The sequence below is a fragment of the Ursus arctos genome, unplaced genomic scaffold (genome assembly GCF_023065955.2).
Source record: "Ursus arctos isolate Adak ecotype North America unplaced genomic scaffold, UrsArc2.0 scaffold_13, whole genome shotgun sequence".
In the NCBI taxonomy this organism is placed as follows: domain Eukaryota; kingdom Metazoa; phylum Chordata; class Mammalia; order Carnivora; family Ursidae; genus Ursus; species Ursus arctos.
Window position 1 is genome coordinate 68053 of NW_026622797.1, and position 25288 is coordinate 93340.

The window sequence follows — 25288 nt, forward strand, 5'->3', positions numbered from 1 at the left end:
CAGATACTGAATGCTGGTCTCATCATCCCTTGAAAATTCTGAGATCACAGCAAAATAAGTATGTTTAAGTGCTTTTCATAATCACCTTGGTGGTAGTGTAATTTAAGATTGCTGCATGTGTAATGTAAGATGAAATAAATGACCATGGGATTTTCTAACTCACCATTCCATGTCTTTAAAAATGAAGGATTCTCAGTGTAAAAAATATGTGATTAAATGAAACCCCCATAGTCCTGAATTTGAATTGGATATATCAATATGAACTCATGAGGTATTTTATCTTGAAAACTTTCAAAGGGAAAGAAGCATTTATCCTGCTATATGAAGTTTATCACTTTATAAAGCATTCCAATGAAAGGCCGGAAAATAAGTAGAATTTCATCATTTGCAACCCACTAACAAGTTCACAAATCAATGACCAGACAGACAACCAGGCATTCGATTCCCAACAAAAGAACATGCCACTTAATGTAGCCTCTACAACGGGACCGAGCCTCTGGATGTGGCTGCTCGTTTGCAGGGAATCGAACACAGGAGCATGCCGAACTACACCGTACGTTTGCAAACAGTAGAACACACGCTGTAAGAAACTACCAGCTGTAAATTTGGCCTGTAACATTTTAAGGAAAAGACGGGGAATATAAGGAGTAAAGCAGAAAAGCATCCATTTTTTTTAATGGAAGATTAACCCATATTAATAATTTAGGTAATGGCTATTAAATTCAAGATAACCGTTTTTGGTGGGGGGTGTTATGGCTAGACTGGAACAGAAAAGGAGGGCCCCTGGGACACGGGCAAGGTTCTGAGTGGTGGTTGCAGGGATGTTTACTGAGTAATACATTATGCTAAATATGTGTTTTGTTAGGTTTTCTGTGTGTGCTATTTCACAGGGAAAAGCTTCAGAATTCAGTAAAGTGATAAGGGAATAAGGTAAGTATGTCAACAAGAATTGAAATGTAATGAAAAATTACATTAATAACAGGGACCAGAGAATACTTAGGAATTAAATGAAATGAAGCCCTATATGAAAAAATTATAAAACTTGACCAAAGAACCTAAGAGAAGATCTACATGTGGAAAGATACTTCTTTCTTGGATGGAAGGAGAGAATATGGGACTGACGGATGGCAGGTGTTCTTCTCCTAGGCATGTTGACTACAGAAATGTCTGCACTGAACCACAAACAGGCACGTAAGAGTGCTTCCTACTGCACTGTTGATGATGCTGAAACACTGCTAATAATTAAGGTAAGTACATAAAGGCGTGTAAGAGGAGATGTACATCTGTGAGGCTGTCAGACTCCATGACATACTGATTGAAAAAAAAAGCAAAGCTCTAAAACAAATGCTTTAGTATTTTCTAAATATGGGATCAAAAGCAGCCCAAAAGGAAAGAATCTGCACAGAAGGGGGCTTGGGAGATCCCTGGGGAAGTAAGCAGAAGGGAGAGAAGGAAAAAACTCTTCCTTTCTGATTATGTGCCTCTGAACTGCGTGAAAATATACTCCCAAACAATGACCCAAGAACTTACACATTTCCAGGTAATATTCATGAGAAAAACAAACACCTCACCAGGCTGTACACATACCCCAGCTTTAATACCGAAGGACTCTGGCCAACAGCGGGCTTTTGCATTCCCTAGCTATGTACCCCGGGGCAAATCGCGCAGCTGAGGCCGGAGTTTGCTCACCTGAGAAAGAGGAACAAAACCGAATTACAGGTTTTGTGAGAATTATAGGCAATGTATCTGGGAAACAGGAGGTGCTCGATACGTGGAACATAATAAATCCACGTTTCATGAGCAACCTTCAATTTTCAGGTAGTTCACCCATTATCACTGTGACATTACAACGAAATGCTGATTGAAACAACAACAAGCACACACTGAAATGGTTTCAGGCAATTATATCTAAAATACAACTTTAACGGTGTGATCACACGGATCTTACAAGGTATCATTTACAACATCAATCTAACACTTTCATGAACAGCATTTATTGTACAGAGTACTCTGAAGGAAGAAGATGTACAGCCATTCGTTCTCATTAATACGGCCACTCTGTCCTGCAATACTGAAAAGGCGGAATGTGTCTGGCACAAAAATAACCCCTAGGAGTCACGAATTAGAAAAACAACACTTTTAAAAAAGATTTTTTACTTTTCTGGTAGAAATATAAAAACTGTGGTTTATGGGGAAGAAATTAAAAGAAAAAGTCCAATTGTCGAGGTGGCTTTAACACTTGAACCAACTTGCTGACAGCAGTATGTGTTTAAACTCTAAATATAAATAACGGGCAGCGCTGCCCAAACAGCAGCACAGTAGGAGCAACTCACATGATGCTGCAGTGTTCTCTGTGCAGAAGACCACGCCCGGCATCCCTACGGGAACGCACGCTGGAGAGCTTCGCCGGGTGCCACACCACAGAACATCCATCTTCTCACCAAATCGGGGCCATCCACAACACCACCATTTAAATGTACCAAAACTGATTTGTTTTAAAAACAAGTGGGTGCAGAGGCAGGAGTACATAACAGCCATTATGTCGTCTTCCTGAAACCCTTTAGAATAGGGTAGATATTTTCAAATGCTTCATAAATTTCTGCTCGGACTTTAGCACCTGCAAAGACAAGTCAGAGAAGAGAGTCTGAAATAGCTTTTCTTTACGTCTTAAAGAGGTAAAATTACTTTAAAAAGACAAGTATAATTCTCTCCATTACCAGTTAGACACAGGCATTAAAACATTAATGAGGGAAACCCTTGTCACAAACCTGTTTTTGTTTTTAAAGCAGTATTTTCTTAAAATGGCTTTTTTTTTTTTAAGATCTTATTTATTTATTTGACAGAGAGAGAGGCAGCAAGAGAGGGAACACAAGCAGAGGGAGTGGGAGAGGGAGAAGCAGGCTTCCCGCTGAGCAGGGAGCCCGACACATGGCTCAATCCCAGAATACTGGGATCATGACCTGAGCCAAAGGCAGATGCTTAACAACTGAGCCACCGAGGCGCCCCTTAAAATGGCTTTTTTAACCATAAAAACAGTGCCCTGGGTGACTCCAGCTTCCCTCTGCAGCTCACCACATGTGACCAGTGTCAGTCCCTGCATCAGCTCGTGATCTGAGCAGCTTGTGACCCAAGCAGTGCAGAAGGAATGACCAAATCTTATTCTCCCACTTGCTGCCTTCAAGCAAGTTCTTCTTTTTTTTTTTTTTTTAAAGATTTTATTTATTTATTTGACAGAGATAGAGACAGCCAGCGAGAGAGGGAACACAAGCAGGGGGAGTGGGAGAGGAAGAAACAGGCTCATAGCGGAGGAGCCTGATGTGGGGCTCGATCCGAGAACACCGGGATCACGCCCTGAGCCGAAGGCAGATGCTTAACCGCTGTGCCACCCAGGCGCCCCCAAGCAAGTTCTTCTGAACCTTCCTCTGTTGTCTCCAAATGGCATTGCTGATGCATCTCAAAGCTTTACAGGAAGCTTTCCAACTTAAAATGCCATCTCTTAACCAATGTAATGGCCACCTTCCCTGCTCTCCCCAGTACAGGTCTTGCTATGGTCTGATTTCCCTGCTCTCACTCCCCCTAGTGGGTATGTTTCTCAACAGAGTGTTAGGGTGGAGGAGAAGAAAGAGGCAAAGGCGTCTGTCTACACCACTGGCTAGCCATCTGTCCCCAGTCTATGAAATTACTTCTCAGCACTAAGAAAATGCTGTTCTTGAAACTCTTTCAAACCTTCAGACACTACTTCCTGTTGCAACTTACCTGTTAATACAACTTTTCCAGAAACAAAAATAAGAAGAACAATTCTGGGTTTGATCATTCTGTAGATTAAACCAGGAAACAACTCTGGCTCGTAACTAGGAGGAAAATGGCAAAAAGAGTTTAGAAATTAAAAGCTGCCCATGCTTTAGGTAAAATGAGGACCTGCACAGGGAACATACTGACTAAATCACAAACTCACTGGGAGGTCAACCCAGAGGAGAGAGAACTTAAGGCCAGTGAGGGCGATCTGTCATCAGCACCTGAAGACTAACAAACTCTATTTCTAATGAGTCTGGATTTTCTGATGTAAAAACGAGAACTTTAGATTTATGCTCTGCAGTGTGTGACCCTTATCAAGGGTCATGAGTGGCAGGTCTGATTCAAACCCCAGCAGCAGCCTCATTTTCCCAGTTCAGACAGACTGAAACCAGTTATGATATTTGTGATTAACCTAGTGGGAAAGGCAAGACAGGCTTCTCTGAGGAAGGGACACTTGGGTGGACATCTGAAATGTGAGTGGAAGTTTCCTAGGTGAAAAGTGGAACAAGAGGGTGCCAGATGTAAAACTGGGATACACAAAAGCCTTGGTCCAAGAGGGGCAGGGCAAGTCTGAAGGGTGCAGGGAGCAGAGAGGCTGGAGAGGTGGGCAGTGGCCTTGTAAGTGGCAGAGAAACTAAGAGGAAAGAATACTCATTTCACTCAAGTTTATACTTTGCTGGTAGAGCTCATATAATGTTCACTAGAAGAAATAATTCAAAAAACCTAGGGATAAAAATTGATAAAAGAGGTTGTGGATTTAATTCATGCATTTAAAATGCATTTATTGAGCAATAAAATAACAGGGAGTCAATTTCATCCCAGTCAAGGGGAGTTATAGATGTCAATAAGTGAAATGGTAAGTAGGAGAATAGTGAGAATACTACATTGTCCAAGACATAAAGAAGAATTTAACACTACATCATTTGCGCTTGCATACTGACCGTTTTGCATATGTTTTATCATGAACAGTGTTTACACAGATTATAAATGAGCTGTTGCCACAGGCAACACATTTCAGACTCACCTGCTAAACTGCTGGTGGGTCAGCACAAGGCCTTCTAACCTTATAGGGAACTTCACATCACAGCTCCCCACCATGTTCTGAATCTTGAAGTCCAAGAACTTTGCTGGAAAACCTAACTTCTGTACAACCCTGGCATATTTCCTCGCTGCTAGTCTGGACTGTTCTTCACTAGGGAAAAGAAAAAGTGAGATAGTCATAGTCAAAGCCCCTAAAGTAATTATTTAGATGAGTAACTTATAAAAACTCCAAACTAGAAAAGTTATTTTTTAAAAAAGTACAAAATGTCACCCCCCCTTCCAGTAAGAGAAAAGAACAAAAGACATTAACTATTTTCTTATGAAGTTACTCCTATGTCCTTGACAGTAAACTGCAGGCCTGCACCAAATTACTGATATGCCCAGGTTTTACAAAAGTGGAGTATCTCATCATCACCATATCATTACTATTACTGTATTTTAGCCCACAAATTCCTGAGATGAAAATTAACAACTTCATTCTTGATAGGAAAATACTGATGAGATTTATACTTGAATAATGCATACACTAATTCTATCCTCTTTTATGTCGAATCACTCATTATCCATTCCTATAACTATCAGTTGGATAAAACTACGGCTTAGTAATACAGAGCTTGTGTATGAAAAGCAAAGTAAAAGCAATACCATGATGAGCAAAAGACTCTCAAGTTCAGGGTCAGGAATGACAAAAATTAAGCACACATACATGCAATGCTTTTTTTTTCTTGAGGAAAATAAATTTATTTGCACTTTCCTATTTTGATAAAATAATCATGCAACTAGATACACACTATTCAGTGTGTAGCAAACAGATAAAAAGGGCTGAACAGTGCACATGAAAAGCATGTCTGGAAAAAACAGCTAGCATTTACTATAAACCAGAAGTTTTCGATGCTCCATCCAGGGGAAAACACAAGCAAGTCTCCTAAATGAAGATTTATGTGAAAGCCTGGGATAGACCCACATCTTGCATTCTGAAAAAACTCAAAGAGACCAGGAACCACAACGTCCACAATAAAGCCTTCCCTTCATCAAAAACGCAAAAGCATTAACAGCCCCCTCTGTGTGTGGACAACTCCAAGTCATATGAATTATCTTTATATCAGCTTTATAAAAGCTGATATCTTTATATCTTTATAGCAGCTTTATAAAAGCTGAATTTACTTCATTTGCTCAAGCTATATGAAGCTGATGTATCTAATCTTTCCCCAACCTTTGCCTTCTACCAATAACATGGAGTCTCTTAGGCAAGATTACAGTCAAGGCCCCAAAGCGTTAACCTCCGTAGACAGGATCACTCCAAACAGAGTATAGGCAACAGCATTTTAGGAAAAGGGTACACTCCTTAAGACTTGCATAACCCGGATCCTCATGAGGCAGACTGCTGACCCCAAGGAGCAGCAGGCATCTGTGACCGACACGCGTGGTGCTGTCCCACTGCCAGGACCAAGTAGATCTGTACACTCTCACACCATCAGCTCTGAAATGTTGTGATTCCTGACCAATTTTTTTTTCACTTGGGGATGAATTTGTGCTATAGATAAAATTTTTTACATAAAGGGATCCTTAGTAATAGCTTGGATGTTATATTTTATCAAATATACATAAAATGCAACCGAATAATCATGGTAACGTATGACCAGGAGAATAAATTCCTTAACCCTACCTCTTGGCTCCTGTGCACACCATTTTCCCAGAACTGAATATCAGCGCAGTGGTTCGGGGCTCTCTTATTCTCATGATTACAGCAGCAAATCGCTAAAATGGTTAGAGACAATAGTTAATGAGGTCATGCCAGACTGATTTCCTTTGGGAGAACAAGAAAACGACAAAGAACATCACAACTGATAAGAAGGACCGGCTACATAGAGTTCTCACAGTATCTGACATATGTTCCTACACAGGATACCCTTACATCACCATGCAGCACGCATGCTTTTTGCACAGGAATACAATAAACAGTGACTACTATGTAAGTTGAGCCAAGATCTGTGCATTCTTTCACAGACATTGCAACAAGAAATATTTGCAGGTGCCTGGGTGACTCAGTAAAGCAACCGACTCTTGGTTTCAGCTCAGGTAACCATCTTGGGGGTTGTGGGATAGAGCCCAGCGTTAGGCTTCGCTCTCTCCCTCTCCCTCTGCCCCTCCTCCCCATTAAATAATGTTTGCAAAATTTTTTACTTTAACTATTACATCCTTAATAAATACCAGTGTCTCTTTCTACCTCGTATTTGCTAGCTTGTAGAACTGTTAAGTTTTCTGTTTTATTAATTTTTTTGGCAAATAGATTGATAAACCTTCTCTACCTCTAGAGGGAGTCAATCAGATCACAAACATACCAATATGTAGTGAAATGACCTTCTGTTTCCAACTGGATTTTAGAAATAGCATTAAAGTATTAACACTTAAAAAATTGCAAATTAAGAAAAAAATCAGTTTTTAATCTTTAATTTCTACTTTTTACATTTTAAAAATGTTTTTATTGCTAACATTGTAACTCAAGGGGAATATATTTCAGCCATGGGTTGAATTAATGGCCTCCATTACTAGCTTATAAAAAGCAAAAAATTGCTTTCAAATAACTCTAAAAATTTTAGTTTCTGGTAATTACATTAAAAAAAATTCATATATTTCTAATCAAGATGACTAACGAATTAGACTGCTTTAGCAATTTTAGTTTAAAACTGCATCTCCCTCAGATTTTACTATCATGCAAAAATGCTAGCACTATATTCTAGTTTATACTAGTCTGAGGAAAAGCCTAATCATTTAGCACTTCCTAAATTCCCTCTAGTGGTTTTACTGATCAAACAGTATCATTTCATTGGAGACTACAAAATTGTAAAATTACGTATTCAAAGTAAATAAAATGATAGATAAAAGATTAATTACTCTAATGCTACACATTATACAGGCTTTGCTACGATGGATAAACAGTTACCTCCAGACCTTAGTTACCTTGGGATCTGAGACAAAGACTTAAAAAAATTTTAGTATTTAGATAATTTCTTTTTTTTTTTTTTAAAGATTTTATTTATTTATTCGACAGAGACAGAGACAGCCAGCGAGAGAGGGAACACAAGCAGGGGGAGTGGGAGAGGAAGAAGCAGGCTCCCAGCGGAGGAGCCTGATGTGGGGCTCAATTCCGTAACGCTGGGATCACGCCCTGAGCCGGAGGCAGACGCTTAACCTCTGTGCCACCCAGGCGCCCCAGTATTTAGATAATTTCTTAAGAGAAAGATAAAAGCACTGGTCAATAAACAGTTTTTATTTGGCATTTACTTTCTTTTTAATATGCTATATAATAACCATTCAATTTCTTGGTGGAAGGACAATGTTGATATACATGGTTATTTTACCACTTTAAACAATTATAGAAGGGATATATATAGTGCACTGATGGAGAGACAGCAAGACATTTGGTTATCTACCTTCTAGTTATCCTTATGTCTGTAAGCAACAACACTGGACTGCTTTGGCTAAAGGTAATAACTAATATAAATGGTTAAGACTATACCAGGCACAACAGGTAATAAATATATATTGTATCTTATTAAGGAAATTGTTACAGTTTATTAATATCACAAATTCAACATTATATATGTATCATTTTACTTAATATGCTGATACTACATTTCAAAGTCAAAGGTAAAATGCTTTAAATGATGAAAAAACTTAAACAGTTCTGAATTTTCCTTTTTCTCCTTCTTAAATTCTTATTCTAAATTAAAAAAAAAAACTGTTTTTACATCAAAGTATGGTTTCCTAAATGGCCACTGGGTAACCATAAAGATTTATTCTCATACCATAAAAAGAAGGGGTTCTAAAATGTTAGCCATATTTGATATTCTCCATATTTTAATTAGCTCAACCAAGCTGACCAAAAAGTCTCAATAGCTAAATGAGCCATTTTCGTTCTTAGCCAGTTATTACAGCAATTTTTATTTTGGACATTTCTACCTAGGCTACATCTTTCTCACTTGTATATAAAAGACAAGGTTATGTTTTAGAGATTTAGAAACTCGCTCCAAGACCATTACTTAACATTTTTCTCAACCCAGAGCTAACATTTATCCATCCAACTTAGCTATCTGTTATAGCTGATAAACATACCCCTACACCTCTATAATATTACTTTGTCCGCTTCCTATATAACTGTTAAATAATGCTCCAATCTAAACCCAGGTACTTTATTTCCCTTCCCTTAAAAAAAACCCAAAAAAGTATTTTAATAAACTATCAAAATAAATCTAAACCTGCCTCATTCTGTTTTGCTCTGATGATACATCCTAAAATGAGTCATTCAATAATGATTTGTATATTTAACATAATCAAGGTATACTTTATTACTGATATAGTGTAACTTCTAAATATTGTTATAAAATACTCTGTTACAATAGCTCATTCTACTAAAATAGTTACCTTACTAGAGGTTCATGAGTAAATATTAACAGTCAATAAGATTTGGGTTTATGTCATGAGGAAAATAAGAGTTTTCTATCTTCTTTGGATATCTCCAATTAAAACATTAAACATTAATTAGTGACGTATTAGAAAAATCAGACTTCTGAAGGAAATATCAATTGTAAGATTACACCCTACTCGAGGGAAAGTGGCTCCACCAACTTATGCAAACAGCAGCCCTTTACTAGGTTTAGCCCCCGCTGACAACACAATAATATATAGTTTTCAAGTTGAGGAGGGAGGCAGAAACTTAGTCATTGTACTTCTTTGTTTTACTTAAATATCTCAGAATGGCTCGGTTCCAGTCAAAATCATCTCCAAATTTTAATACTTAGGCATGTGCACACACATATGTGCATACAAACAAAAAGCCACCAGCAAAAAAAAAAAAAAAAAAAAGACAAGAGACAAATACATACATTGATCCAATTTACAAAAATATTGGTGGGGATATATAACTTGAGAAGTTCAGAAGGCTACTTCACAAGCCAAGAAAAACTGTAACAGAGGGCAAGACTCTGAACTCTCATTTACATGTGATTCAGTAGCCAAACCAAACCCTTTAGGTATGCTTAATAATAATGTGTACATAGCTCTCCTATTGATTGAAGCTTTCCTTTGTTAAAAGGCCAATGCTAAAACAGTCCAAGTTTCCAAAAAGAGTTTTATTTTCCCTGGTCTAAAGTCTAAGCCCTAATGACAAGGTGAGTTACACCTCAAAATCCCCACAGATTCTCACCCCATGATACTGTTTCTGAAAGACCTAGGAAAATCGGCCTGGCTACCATTAATGGTCCACTAATTTGCTATATTCCGGTCTTGTCAAGCACAGGTCTCTCCTGCTACTGGAAAGTGGAGTATTCCTGTGAAAACTTCTGTAAGTTGAAATGGAGTAAAGCGAGGAAACAATTACCATTTTGTAAAAGCAAAAATTCTCCTCAGATGTCTTTCTGTTAGTAAAAACAGGTACCAAGTAGATCTTTCATAAAAACAAAGTGACTTAATGCAAACTTCTGGATAGCATGGGAAACCTGTACTGGTCAAACCAATGTGGTATGCACAGTCATGTACCCACTTATGGGTCAGCTACATTTCCAGAGGAAACATCACTGCACACATCTCTACGTGATACACAGGCAGCAGACAGAAACATGAGAGATATCAGTGGAAGTCGGCTTTAAACTGCCTAGAAGAAAGTGTTTTCCGACTCTCCCCCCTGAAATACTATTCTCAAGCATCAGGATTAGATGCATGGATACCTTCCCCAGTTTGCATGTACTCAGAATCCAAATGATTATGGGTTCTGCCTGAAGACTAACCCCAAATCTACAAAAAGGCCTCCAGAAAGTGATGACTCCTGAAAATACAGCTTCTTTCCAAGACCTCTCGGAATCAAAGACAGGACAACAGACTTTGTTTATTCACTGACTTTTCTTTCTCACGTCCTCACCTCGATTTTAATCATTTTGTGCTGTTCACAAAATGTGGTACAGGAACATGATTTCACTTTGTGTATGAGATTTCTACCCTGACTGGGGAGTTCCTGAACTAAGACAGCAATTCCTGGGTTGTGGCTCAAAAAGCAAATGAAACCACTCCCCCAACAATCATAAATTCACCGGCTAAAACAGAGCCAGGTAATAAAATTGTCCTCAACTATTTATTGGCCAGCCAAGTCGTATTGATGGATAAATACTGGGGGCGGGGAGGGGGGACGCAGAACAGAACAATCAATCACTTGATACAAAAGACTTCATTCCTAAAATTGACCAACTGATTCTTGGGAGTTAATTCTTCTGGTTAGGCATAAGAAAACTAAAAAAAAAAACAAAACCAAAAACCGAATATATGAAGTGAATTTCACTTATTTCTTATGATACTTAAGATGCTTCTTATTCTTTGCTACTCTTCCACTGTCAAACACCCAGGTGCTAAAATGCTGCCACTTGGCCACTCTTTCAAGATGACATTCAAATAACACCACATAAGAAAAGGAGTAAAACCTTCATGGGCAACCTAGACTGGGCATTTAACCAAAGGGGGGACACGGGAGACATCAGTAAAGGATATGGTGCTCACCTGGCAAAAATGAGAGACACTAACCAGACACTGACACACATAATTCAGTTAAATTCTCGAGTTTTTCTTTCTGCCTGCTTTTCTTTTTCTTATATAAAATCTTATTCTTCGTTTGTTGGAAAAAATATATTTAATATCAGCTCCCCATGTACGGAAGTAAACAGCATGCTCATAATAGATGTTCCCACTTGAGGGGAACCGTCTTGTGCAGGGCCCTGTCCCGGAGGTCTTCAATCTGATCATCTTCTACACTCAAACACCGGGTCTGTCTGGTCTGGTGCTCAAAGAACGTCCACTCATTTGTGAATGCAAATATTTACTTTTTTTTTTTTAATAGCTTATCTACTAATGCAGAGTCTTACCATGTACTCAGGCTGCTATCGTAACATCAAAAATCTTGTAGGTATTTTTACCCCATAATCTTTTTATTACAAAAAGTTTAAAAGTTATACAAATATAGAAAAATATAATAAACTCCCTTGTACTTACTACCCAACGCTGAAAATTATTAACTTCTGGCCAATCCTGTTTTCACCCAAGTGCCTTTCCCCAACTCTCCAACTGGATTATTTAGAAGTAAATTCCAGAGAGCATATCATTCCATTCTATATAAATTTCAAAACATAAATGGAATCATACCACATATTTTGTTCTTTAATGTCACAGGATCCCATCACAACGGGTAAATAAATTTCAGTAGTTTAACTTGTAGACTGCCATGACTCTAGGGTCTCTTACACATCGTAGCTATTCAGTAAGAAAAGATACACATTTTGCTTTAATTCCTCATTTTGTTGGTGTCAACAAACTTAAGCATGACACAAACATTCTGGACTTTTAACAGTAAATTCCTGCATTATTATAGTTTGAAATACATTAAAATTGCTCTGACCTTGGGATTATATTCCGCATTTCGGGCACGAAGTGCAATGGTCTTTAGGTCAAGCTTACAGCCAAGATTCACTGTGGATACAATATTTCTGTAAGAAATTGAAAAAGAAAGCATGATCATTTAACTTTTATAGGTTGTGATGTTAGATAATTATCTAGAAATCTGATTCTTTTACTAGAACAAATTTAATTAGATTAGTTTAAACTAATTTAAATTTTAAATTAAATTATTTAAAATTGTTGACATTTATTAAGTGTTCACCACACACCACGGTGAGCATCTTACATAGGTTACCTCACTTAATACTTACAAGGCCCTATAAAGTAGTAACTATGAATATTCCCATTTTCAGACGAAGAAGCTGAGGCTTAAATGGGGCAGTTAACTTGCTCTAGATAATCATGGTTCCTAAGTGGTAAAGTCAGGACTTGTGCCCATCCATCCCTAGAGCCATGCTAGCCTTTTGAATGAAGCCTTTACTTGCCCTTTGAATGAAACTAATTGCCCGTAAACCATCGTGCATGGGCATGGAACATCACTGTCCTGTGAATACTGATTCCAGATTGCAAATACATCTCCAATTGTTTCTAGCTCGTTGCTGCTTTTGATTTCTTTTCCTGTCCTGTCAAAATGCAATACTCTGAAAACTTGATGGTTCGCAATTTGGTTGGATAAGAAGACAGTTGTGTACCTTAATACACAATTTTAAGACCAATTATAATGATCAACCCAAAGAATGTTTTCATTTCTACATCATCTGTTTCTTCCAATCAATTTTATATACACCTACCTTTAGCATTTCTTTCCTTACAAGCTGAATCAAGTAAGTTGTGGTGCATCTACCACAAATGTAGTCATATAATAGCTACATGTATTCTTTTTTCTTTTTAACCAGTGGTGCATAAGAGTTCAAATTTCTCCATATCCCCAACTCTTGTTATATTCTGTTTTTGACAGTAGCCATCCTAATGGGTATAAGGTGGTGTCTCACTACGGTTTTGATTTGCATTTACATAATGTTCAGTGATGTTGAGCTTCCTTTCATGTGCTTATTGGCCATTTATGTATTTTCTTTGGAAAAATGTCTATTCAAGTCCTTTGCCCATTTTGGAATCAGGCTTTGTTTTCTTCTTGTCGGGTTTTTAGTAGTTCTCTAAATATTTAGATAATAATCCTTTCTCAGATACATGATTTGCAAGCATTTTCTCCCACCTTGTGGGTTGCATTTTTACTCTGTGAAGTGTCTTTTGATACACAAGTTTTTAAATTTTTCATTTATTTCAATTTATGTATTTTTTTCTATTGTTACCTATGCCTTTGGTGTCACATCCAAGAAAACACTGCCAAGTCCTACGTCGTGAAGCTTTTGTTCTGTTTTCTTCACTGAGTTTTATTGTTTTGGATCTTACACTTAAGTCTTTTATCTATTTTGAGTTAGTTTTTGTTTTGTTTTTTTAATACCCAAAATCTACTTATTGGGATAGTTTCCTACTCATCTTGATTCATGGTGCTTTTAGTGCTGCTCCTGCTTAAAGGAAGCCTTGCTTTTCCTCCTGTGGGTTGACAGCGGACAGTGGAGCAGCCGACGCGCAGAACTACCGTTTGTGCGTGGCTAAACACAGGGGTGATTTTGTAGCATCCCAGGTACTTCACGTCCATGAAGGAGGAGTTGAGGCTCTGCACCAGGTGCTTCTTCTTGTGCTTCCTCTTCTCCTCTTCCAGGGACGGGTAAAGGAGGTCCTTCACAAGAGGCATGTTCTCGTGGGGAGGTCGTTACCGCCAGAACGGCTCTTTTGGGTTAGTTTTTGTATATGGTATTAGTTAAGAACCCAACTTCATTCTTTTGCATGTGGATATCCAGTTGTCCCAGCACCATTTGTTGAAAAGACTATCTTTTCTCCATTGAACAGTCTTGACACCCTTGACAAAAATCATTTGACCATAAATGCAAGGGTTATTTCTTGGTTCTCTGTTCTACTGCATTAGTCTATGTCTGTGTCTATGCCAATAGCATGCTGTTTGGATTACTGTAACTTTGTAGTAAGTTCTGGAAACAGGAAGTGTCAGTCCTCTCATTTATTCTTCTTTTTCAGGATTGTTTTGACTATCCAGGGTCCCTTGGGATTCCCTATGAATTTCAGCATGAGTTTTTCCATGTCTACAAAAAATATCATTGGGATTTTGATAAGGATAGCACTGAATACATAGATTATTTTGGGTAATATTAAGATTTTAACAATATTAAATCTTCCAATCTATGAACATGAGATGTGTTTCCACTTATTCAGATCTTCTTTAATTCTTTCAGCAATGTTTTATAGTTCCCATCATAAGTCTTTCACATTCTCGGTTAATCTAATCCCTAAGAATTTTATTCTTTTTGATCATGTTGTTAATGGAGTTGCTTCCATAATTTCCTTTTTATATTGTTCACTGTGTACAGAAATGCAACTGATTTTTGAGTGTTACCTTTTATCCTGCCACTTTGCTAAATAAATTCACTTATTATATCTATTTTTTTTTTGTGGAGTCTTTATGATTTTCTACGTATAAGATCATAACATCTACAAACAGAGATAATTTTACTTCTTCCTTTCTATTCTGGATGCTTTTTCCTAGTATTGCTCTGACTAGAACTTCCAATACTATGTTGAATATAAGAGGAGTAAGAGGTCATCCTGCCTTGTTCTTCATCTTACAGGAAAAGCACTGAGTCTTTCAACATTGAATATTAGGCTTGCTATGATTTTTTACATATGGCTTTTACATGTCAAGGTAGTCCCCATCTTTTCCTATTTTGTTGAGTGTTCTTATCATGAAAGGGTGTTGAATTCTGTCCATTCTCTTTCTGCATCGAGATGATCACTTTTCTTCTTCATTTTATTGTTGTGGCGTATTACACTGGCTGATTTTTGTATGCTGATCCACCACTGCATTCTAAAAATAAAAATCCCACTTGGTCATGGGGTATAATACGCTGCTTAACAACGTTTCCTAGTATTTTGTTGAGGACTTCTGCATCAATGATCATGGGGACGCTGGTCTGCAGATTTTTTTTACAGTATCTTTGGCTTTGGTGTCAGCATAGTGCTGGACTCACTGAATGAGTTAGGTAGCGTTCCCTCCTCAATTTTTTTGGAAAAGTTTGACAAGGACTGGTGTTAGTTCTTCTTTAAATGTCTGGAAGAATTCACCAGAGCCATCTGGTCCAGGGTTTTCTCCTGCTCTGCCATCTCCCCAGAATCCTTTTCTTTCTTTTCTTTTCTAAGTTTATTTATTTAAGTAATCTCTACACCCAACAGGGGCTCAAACTCACAACCCTGAGATCAAGAGTCACATGTTTTCCCAACTCAGCCAGTATATAAAAAACATATTTTTATATACTCATTAATTATTTACCCCAATTCTTCATAAGCCTGTAAGATTTAGAGGCCACTGAATTCCCACCCAGAAGGGCTCTTAGTAGATATGGAAACTCAGTAATGTGACTGACTAGATACTTTGTAGAATACCAGAAAGTTTGAGGTGCCAGCAAGAAACAAACACCCATCACAACTGGTTATAATTTATGATTTAAACAAGAGGTGCAAACTCAAATGCCCATAAGACCCAGATAAGCATGCAAGGCAACAGGGAGTGGTGTTGACAAAGGTGAATTAACAAGTGATTATCTCTCTAAATCAGTAAAATGAAAAGTGTTTGATTTTTAAAACTGTGTCATCTCAAACACCCGAGGCAAGATTTGGATAACAGGATCCACGATTAAATATTACTTAGTTCTAAAAATGACTAGAGATGGCTTACAAGAAGACTGGATGATGCTGTTATTGCCAATGACCCTTCAATTTGGCCATTCGTTTCCTAAAAGCAAAAGCTACGTACTTCTCACTGACAGATACATGAGAATATCTGTATGTTTTTCAGAATTTTTTTCCTACCCCCTCCGACCCCGCACCTAATTCTGTCACATATAGGACCCAAATCATCTATGTATTAGGACAAGAACAGACATCCTCAGCTTGTGGAAAGGACACAACTCTCCAAAGAGTTATATGCAGCCCTCATAATAAAAAATGAAGAAAAACAAGGACCACTATGAACTAACAAAGACTAAGTAACTAATCTTCCCTTCCCAAAAACTGAAAACTTCACAAGGCAAGGAGACTACATAAGGCTTGATTCAGCATGTCAGCTGCAGGACAATGTCTATAATAACAATTTGGTAGCTTGTGTTTATATATCTGGCCCAAAATTATAAACACAAGCTACCAAAGGTCTGAAGATGATATGCGGGCCTTTTACTGAGGGGACTGACTCACTAAGGCAGCTTAGCATCCCGCTCTCATGTGAGAGAGAGCGAGCAAATGTTGATATATGATTACCACTCGTACTACACCCTTAAATCAATCCACTGGAAAACAAAGAACAGCAGCACCCAGTCAAGGGACCCTTCCAGGGTGAGGGAGAAGACACAACACGAAGTACTCACTGCAGCTGCGGCACGATCCCCGAGCTCTCAGAAGCTGGTGTGGCAGGGGTAATGGGGGTCATGGGGGTCATGGGGGAGGGATACAGGGGAGTGGTGCCCGGCAAGGGAGCAGTGGTAAGAGTCTGTGAGTGGAAGAGCTGTGGTGTCTGGCCTGAGGCCCCCTGTGTTGCCTGTTGGGATGTCGACTGTTGAACCGCTGCCACTGCCTGCTGCTGGGCCTGTTGCTGCTGCTGCTGCTGGGCCTGTTGCTGCTGCTGCTGGGCCTGTTGCTGCTGCTGCTGCCTTTGCTGCTCCTCCAAGAGGGAAAGGCTGTTGGTGTTCTGGATAGGCTGTGGAGTCAGTCCTGTGCCATAAGGCATCATTGGACTGAAGATAGGGATTCCAGGAGTCATGGCACCCTGTGGAGAGTCAGGAGAACAGTATAGTTAGGCCAGCTGGTGATGTTTCCAGCACTTGTGTGGTAGAGGAGGAGGTGAGACACACGAGGACAGGTGCCTTCCGAATATAAATGGGGTTATGATGCCTTCATAGAAAGGCATTTGCTGTTCTTATACAAACCACTTTCCTCTTCACCATAACACAGTGGGTAAAAGCTCAGTATTTGGGATTATACCCAGGTGTGAAATCCAACCCTGCAACTTACTACATGTGAAAACTTGAGGAAGTTGCTTAGCCCTTCAGGCATATCAACAGGGTAATAATGTTCTAATACTGTTAGAATAAAGGAAATAACTGGAGTGACTGCCCATCCGTGTTTAAACTATTACCCTAGTATACTGCCTGGGTAGTTCCCCGTTCACTCTCAATGGATCTGTCCAAGTTTCGAAGATAAACTATAAAGCTTACCCTAGAGATGCCACTTAACTCATTCAACACAACAACAGGCACATAGAAACACTGAAGTGCTAACAACAACAACAATAATTATTTGAATACTATTCAAAAAGGTGGATCATTTGCTCTCCAAAAAATTTAAATCAAGAAAATCCAATGCATCTATCAGAATATCAATTTATTTTTTCAAATGCATCACTTTTCCAGACACTGTTACGTTTATTATCAGTCTCAAAATAGCCCTTTGGGAAAGGGAAAAATAGATGTTGTTCTTCCCACATTAAGGACAAGAAAACTGACACCAGGAAAAGAAGCTAAATGATTTTCCTAAGACCACAGATCTCACTAGTAGAGAAGCCATGATCACAGCTTAGTTTTCCCGAGACCCAGTCCAATGCTCTCACCCAACACCAAAATGCATGGAGCCCGTGGAGCTTGCAGAGCTTGCAGTGACTGTGTGGACTTCTTAAAATTGTACCCAATTCCTTCCTGCATGAAGGAATCCGTAGTTTTCATGAGATTGACAAATGCGTGCAAGATCCAAAAGAGAGCCATAATCCTTTCCCACTTCTACCACTTTATTTGGCAGAAACCATAAACCAAAACTGCCTAAGATATTTACGTTAAATTGTTTCACCAACAGAGTGGCAGGAAGAATGTGAGAGGAGGATCAAAAGTATATTGCAGCCCTAACAGTACAGGCATTATTCTACTGCATCTAACACTTAGGTCTATAAAATATTAGCTAGAAAACATTCAGGTTACATTACTTTGTAAAGACTGAGGTTTTTGAAAGGTATGTCCTTCTTTTTTTTTTTTAAGATTTTATTTATTTATTCAACAGAGATAGAGACAGCCAGCGAGAGAGGGAACACAAGCAGGGGGAGTGGGAGAGGAAGAAGCAGTCTCATAGCAGAGGAGCCTGATGTGGGGCTCGATCCCACAACGCCGGGATCACGCCCTGAGCCGAAGGCAGACGCTCAACCGCTGTGCCACCCAGGCGCCCCGAAAGGTATACCCTTCTATGTCACATATTAAAATGAACTCAAAATGGATCACAGACATATATGTAAAAGCTAAAGCTATGAAGAAAAAAATCCCTAAGACTTTGGGTAAGCCAAGATTTCTTAGAACACAAAAAGCACTAACGATGAAGTAAAACTGATAAATGGACTTCAGAAAAAAAATAAGAGCTTCTACTCTCTGAAAGACATCATTAAGAAAATTAAAAAGTAAGCCCCACCACAGACCGAGGGAAAACATCTACAATACCTACACCTGAGAATCTGTATCCACAATACATAAAGAGCAATTACATTTCAATAAAAGATAGACAAATAATCCAATAAACAAATGGGCAAAAGATGCAAAGGACATTCTACAAATGAAGACATGTAATTGGCCAATAAGCACTTGACAAGATGCTCAAGATCGTAAGTCATCAGGAAAATGCAAATTCAAATCACAAAGAAATACCACTAAGCAACCACTAGAATGGCTAAAAGTTAAAGCCTTAAGTGTTAGTAAGGGTAGGGAACAACCAGAACTCTCACCTGCTGCTGGTGGAACCGTGTTCTACGGTTCGACAGTTTCTTGTAAAGTGAAACATACGTTTACCATATGACCTAGTAATCCCACTCCTAAGTATTTACCCAAGAGAGACAAAACAGTACACACATGCCTGTTCAAAAATGTTTACAGCAACTTTGTTCATAAAATCCCCAACCTAGAAACTCCCCTAATTTCAGCAACTGGAGACTGGCTACACAAAATGTGGTACATCCATACACTGTAGTACTACTTGCCAATACAAAGGGATCTGCAGACATACAAATGTTATATTGGGCAAAGAAGACAGACACACAAAAGCACATACTGATATGATTTCATTTGTATAAATTCTAGGCTAGGTAAAACTATCTTTAGCTATGGATCAGCAGATCAGTTGTATACAAACAGGCATATACAACTTTCAAAACACTTAATGCGTGTTTTCATTTTATGAAAATTATATCTAAAGGTTAATTTTTTATTTAAAAAATTTTTGTATTTAAATTCAATTAATTAACCTATAGAATATTTTTCGTTTCAGAGGTAGAGTTTAGTGATTCATCACTTGCATATAACACACGGTGCTCATTGCCCAATCACACAAGGCCCAACACCCAATTACCCCATCCCCCCACGCACCTCCCCTCCAGCAACCCTCAGTATGTTTTCTAGAGTTAAGAATCTCTTGGCTTATCTCCATCCCTGATTTCATGTATTTTATTTTTCCCTCCCTTCCCCTATGGTCCTCTATTCTGTTTCTTAAATTCCACATGAGTGAAATCATATGATAACTGTCTTTCTCTGACTTATAGGTTATATATATTTTTAGATTTATTTATTTATTAGAGAGGGAGAGCACAACCAGGGAGGGGCAGAGGGAGAGGGAGAGCGGATCCCAAGCAGACTCGATGCCAAGCACGGAGTGCAGACTCGACGCTCAATCCCATGACACGTAAGATCATGACCTGAGCCGAAACCAAGAGTCAAGACGCCCAACTGACTGAGCCACGCAGGCACCTCACAAATAACTATCTACTTCAAAAAAATTTAACCTTTTGGGGCGCCTAGGTGAGCTCAGTTAGTTGAGCAGCCAACTCTTGGTTTTAGCTCAGGTCATAATGTCAGGGTCATGGGATCGAGCCCCACATCGGGCTCTGAGCTCAGTGCAGAGTCTGCTGGAGATTCTCTTCCTTCCCTTAACCCCCCCCTCCAAAATAAATAAAATCTTAAAAAAAAATAAAATAAAGTAGATATGTTACTTGGAACCGTAAACATAAAAGAGAAAAGATAAAACCAGAAAATAATTTGGTGAGAGTTACTTTCAAAATCAAAGACCCAATAATCAACGTTTCATAAACATTTATGGAAAGATTAAGATTTATAGACAAATACATATTTTAACTTCCAAATAAACTCCCAAAATTTAATACTATCATGCCTATTCAAAGCCTAAGAGAACCTGTCAACAAATCCATTTTCAACAATAAATGGTTAAATTCCCTTCCTTGCTTTTTACACCGTCTCTAACAATGCAGATTCTGTCCCATCTACACCCTCCCTCCAGTTGTATTACCTGAGGGGAGGCCAGGCCCTGAGCATAAGGTGGCAGGCTGTTGTTCTGATCCATGATGTTCACTTTCTTCTTGGTAAATCAAACACCTTTGGACTGGAACTCGCCTCGGCATTCAGTCTTTTCCTAGAGCATCCCCAGTGCACGCTTCTTAGCAACTTCCTCAACTGCTTGCGTTATCTTCATGTACACCGAGAGACAGTAATCTGCTTTGAAAAAAGTTTGAAGTTTAAGAATACAGGCAAGCTGTACCGTCTTATAAACCAGTTTCATGATTACATAAAAACTAGAAAAAAAAAACCAATGAAGCTATTTTGGAATATATATATATATATATATATATTTTTTTTTTTTTAAAGATTTTATTTATTTATGTGACAGAGAGACAGCCAGCGAGAGAGGGAACACAAGCAGGGGGAGAGGGAGAGGAAGAAGCAGGCTCCCAGCCGAGGAACCCGATGTGGGACTCGATCCTGGTACACCAGGATCACGCCCTGAGCCGAAGGCAGACGCTTAACGACTGCGCTACCCAGGCGCCCCTGGAATATATTTTTTTAACCTTATAATGCTGAAATGTTATTCTTTCCATGTTTCTTGTAACTGCATGTAAAACTGTCAATAGAACAAAAATTGTTTTATTACATGTTTAAATACTTAGAATGTTCAAAATTAAGGTGTCATAATCAACATTAAAAACTTTGGGGGAAAAACACCCAGAGAAAACAAAGTCCTAAGCAAACTGCCATATCTGAGTAGAAATATTTATTGAGCACCGCATACACAGTGCTGTTATCTTGTGTCCTCCACAATGTCTTGGATGTAAGTTCAGGAAATATTGAATAGGGTCCAATACACTTTGGTGTGATCGTTTGTTCATCTACTAATTTAACGGAACACTGTAACAGAAGCTGTCCAGACCCAAAAATAAATAAAGCACGTTTTTATATATGCAATAACTTGACCTCTTTAAAACCTGTAAATACAAACTGTGCTCTATCTAGTTTTCCTCAACTCATCGTCTCTTTACTGGCTACACATTCTTTATTTCTTTTAGACAATGAACCAAGTGACTACTGAAAGACGTTTTGTGAGTTTAGTTCAGATGGACCCTTAACTTGCTGAGGGCTGCTATGAGAACTGACCGAATCAAACAGTACTGGCTAACACATCACGAGCAGCATCTAGTTACCACATAATAAGCACAGGATAAATGTTAGCTATTATTATTAGATTTCAGTTTAAACATTATCATCTAATAAGAATATTGTCACATATAGAACTTGCTGGTCTCAAAGTTACAAGTTATATATCAAAGACACACACGATCTTCAAGCATTGTATTGGTACAAAGCAAGCACTCAGATATTTGTTGATTGAATGAGAGAAACAGACAATTACTCTGAGAGGACAAAGGACCCAAAGACTATACATCCAACATACTCATCACTGAAAAAGACCAAAAAAAAAAAAAAAAAAGAGAGAGAGGAAGAAAAAAAGGGAACACTCTGCTTCAGAAAATGTCAGATATAAAAATATTATATTTTTAAAATTCTTATCCTATAATAGAAGTTCTACAAATATGAAAATGATGACGATATAGTCATTAGCATCAGAGTTCAATTTGAAGGGTATGCAAATAATTACTGCCAAACTGAAGTGCTATAATAACAAAAGTGTACTATGCTAAGTTCCTGGAGTGCAGAATCCAGCAAATGTCTTTGCAATCTCTATTTGCATACAGCACGTAATCAAGAACAAATGCATACATGCTATGGAAAGACAGAACAACTGCCAAGTGTTTCTGAGAGGGAATATTTTCACAAAGCGCAGACTGTCTAACTAAGCAGGAGTTTACACATCAGAATTTCAGGCAAAAGATCAATCACAAGGCGACAAAGACTGAAAGAGCATGTGGGATGCAAGCAACAAGCTTAGGACAGGAGATACAGCAAGTATCAGTGCGGTCACACTGTTTTTGAGTTTTATTCATTATTGCATTGGAAAAAGAGCAGCGACAAGATTTTGAAGTGCAGCGTACTTTGGCAAGACTGTGGATGAATTCGAAGAGATAAAACTGGAGGCTGGAAGTTCAGTTTAAGGCAGTCAGGGTGATGGTTGAGGCAAGAAATGAGAGTGGGATTTAAAGCACTCATAAACATGACAAGAGATTTATCCAGAAACTGGTGGCTCCAGACCCCATTCGGTAAACTAAAAGTCTGCAGAAGAAATCTGCGGCACTAGGTTGGGGCCTGATGTTATGGTTGTTCGGAGCTCATCTCTGGCTCCCAGTGATGGCACGGACCATATTTCCTCACCATTAAAACCACAGTCACTATACTTAGACTTATCCTATAACAGTCACTTATCCTTTGAAATGAGAGTTGTTGCAGAGTGTGTTCCTATTTTGAAAACTGAAGCACCAAATTTGATATTTTTAAAAGACAATCGCTGATAAGGGGGGAAAAAAGCAATAAATTCTGCATCGCCTCCCAGTGTCTGCATACCTCAATCAAGCACATTCTTCTTCACACGGAAGCCCAACTAGACTTTTAAATTAGAAAACCACCCCGCCTAGGGCCTAGACAGCTAGGCCTGGTAAATAAAGAGCTGTGTATTTACATCTTATGGTCTATCGCGCCTGAAATCTCTGGCCTCTGACAAAACGTTAAAGCCTCAAGCACAACTTTGTAAATAAAACCACCCCTGCTGGTAGCGAAGCAGGGGTACACAGGCCAGGGTGAACCTGCCCTCCAACACCGACAAGGGGCAAGGCTGGCAGGACAGGAAGACTCCGGCTCTAAGCTGTGCGGGACTGTTCTGTCCCGGGCCCTCCGGGAGCCCTGCGCCCCGCGCACCAAGGGTGGAAAGCTGCTTGCGAAGCACACCCGCTGAGGGCACCCGGCAGGACCGGAGGCCGGGCTGGGTGGGCGGCCGGTAGAGGCCCGAGCGGCAGCAGCACGAGCGGGAGGAACGTTCCCCACCCCCCACACACACCCCCCGCGGCCTGCGCGCCCCCTCAGTGTCTCCCCCGCCATCGCCCCAGGGCCTCGCTGCAGTGCTCGCTTCTGTACGAATCCTCAGAGAAGAGGAAAAGCTAAAAGGGCTGTTACCTGGAGTCCCTGCAGAGACCACTGCTGGCCCGCGAAAACGAAGGTAAGCCGCAGGCGGCCCAGGCGCCCGCCACGGCGACCCTCCCGACCCTACTAAACTTCTGGCGCGCGTTGATAATGTCACTTCCGCCAGTTCCAGCCTTGGCCTCAGCAAGTTACCCACACTAGAGCGTCGGCCATGTCAAGTGTGGGCGCCCGAGCACTTCCGCGGTTTCCTTGGTACTAGGCTTAAAGGAAAGAAGGGGCGGGTGGAGCTCCTCAGGACTTCTGGGCGGAGGCCCTCTGACCAGGGCATTTTCTAATTGGTCCTTGCTGCAGGGAGGCAGGATAATGATTTTCAAATGTTGACTTTTTAAACCATCTAGCGGTGTAACCTTTGGCAAGTTACCTGACCTCTCTGCCCCAGTTCGGAGAATGGAATACTAACAGCAGTTACCCCCTAAGGAAGTTGCGAGATGGGTTCAGGAAATGCTTGAGCAGTGCCTGGCACGTGGTAAGCTCTCGGTGGAGAATGAGAAGAGAAACACAGCCTGGCTTACAGATTCAATTATATTTTACTTCTGTCACTACCATCGTATGCACGCTTCTCACACTTGCTACAAAGAAACTATTATCGAACCTCACATTCAGCTGCCCCTGGCTTGAAAAACCAATACTCAAGAGATGAGCTTTGATTGGAAAGGAATATGAGCTTCATTCAGGAGGCCCGCCACCTGGGGAGAAGGCGGACTCCTGTCCAAAGGCCAACTCCAATGTTTCTGCCTGGCCCGGAGATTTCTAAAGGAGTTTAGGGCAGCTAATCAGTAAAGGGAGGGCAGCGGTCCGTAATATTTCTTGATTATGTGCAGACTCGATGCTGCCGGCTACTGACGATATCGCAGTGCTCAGAAGTTGTACAAGGGGGTCTGATTCCCTAGTGGCCAGGATTGTGCAAGAAGGTCTGGTTTCTGTTCCTGGCATGCAGAGGTGCTCTGTTCTTTCTGGGAAAAAATGCGTGGTGTATAGATACACAAAGAAAGGTTAATCATGCTGTAGAAGTGCGCTTGCGAAAGCTCAAAGAGTACTAGGTTGGCCAAAGGGGCCAAGGCGGCTTCAAGGTCATCAGTGGTTTTTTCTCATTGTGGTCACTTCCTGATGCTCGGTTGGACCTGAGCATCCTCATCTCTCCTGTAGTTCATTTAAGCATAATTATATATTGTTCTGTAGTTTGTTCCATTTGTAGTGTTCGCCCTTGAATGATGTAGGAGCTAGAAACGCCAACCTCCACAGAGATGAAAATCCACACATAACTTTTGACTCCATTCAGCCTATTGTTGACTGCAAGCTTTGCTGATAACATGAACAGTCGATTAACACATATTTTCTATGTTATATGTACTATATGCTGTATTCTTACAATTAAGTGAGATGGAGAAAAGAAAATGTTATTAAGAAAGTCACAAGAGAAAATACATTTGCAA

General features: G+C 39.6%; 1 protein-coding gene across 2 annotated transcripts; it reads right to left on the reverse strand.

The window, feature by feature from the left end:
* Positions 1-1889: 1889 nt before the first annotated feature.
* Positions 1890-23961, reverse strand: TBP (TATA-box binding protein). 2 transcript variants are annotated; one of them, XM_026487978.4, is made up of 8 exons: positions 23829-23961; positions 20722-20927; positions 16764-17161; positions 12275-12362; positions 6503-6594; positions 4820-4987; positions 3757-3851; positions 1890-2617 (listed from the first exon to the last, which is right to left on the reverse strand). In XM_026487978.4, exons 2-8 carry the CDS (start codon positions 20773-20775, stop codon positions 2538-2540), a joined length of 975 nt encoding a protein of 324 aa, XP_026343763.1. In that variant the 5' UTR covers positions 20776-20927; positions 23829-23961; the 3' UTR covers positions 1890-2537. The 2 variants fall into 2 exon arrangements, with proteins under 2 accessions (XP_026343763.1, XP_026343764.1); XM_026487979.4 differs by having other exon boundaries at positions 20722-20924; positions 23829-23950.
* Positions 23962-25288: the final 1327 nt, after the last annotated feature.

Excerpts from the sequence above, each read along its gene's own strand:
- TBP (XM_026487978.4), bottom strand. The coding sequence starts at position 20,775 with ATGGATCAGAACAACAGCCTGCCACCTTATGCTCAGGGCCTGGCCTCC. Across the intron at positions 6,595-12,274 it reads ATGCGGAATATAATCCCAAG|CGATTTGCTGCTGTAATCAT; the intron begins GTCAGAGCAATT and ends TAACCATTTTAG. Across the intron at positions 2,618-3,756 it reads TGGAAAAGTTGTATTAACAG|GTGCTAAAGTCCGAGCAGAA; the intron begins GTAAGTTGCAAC and ends TTGTCTTTGCAG.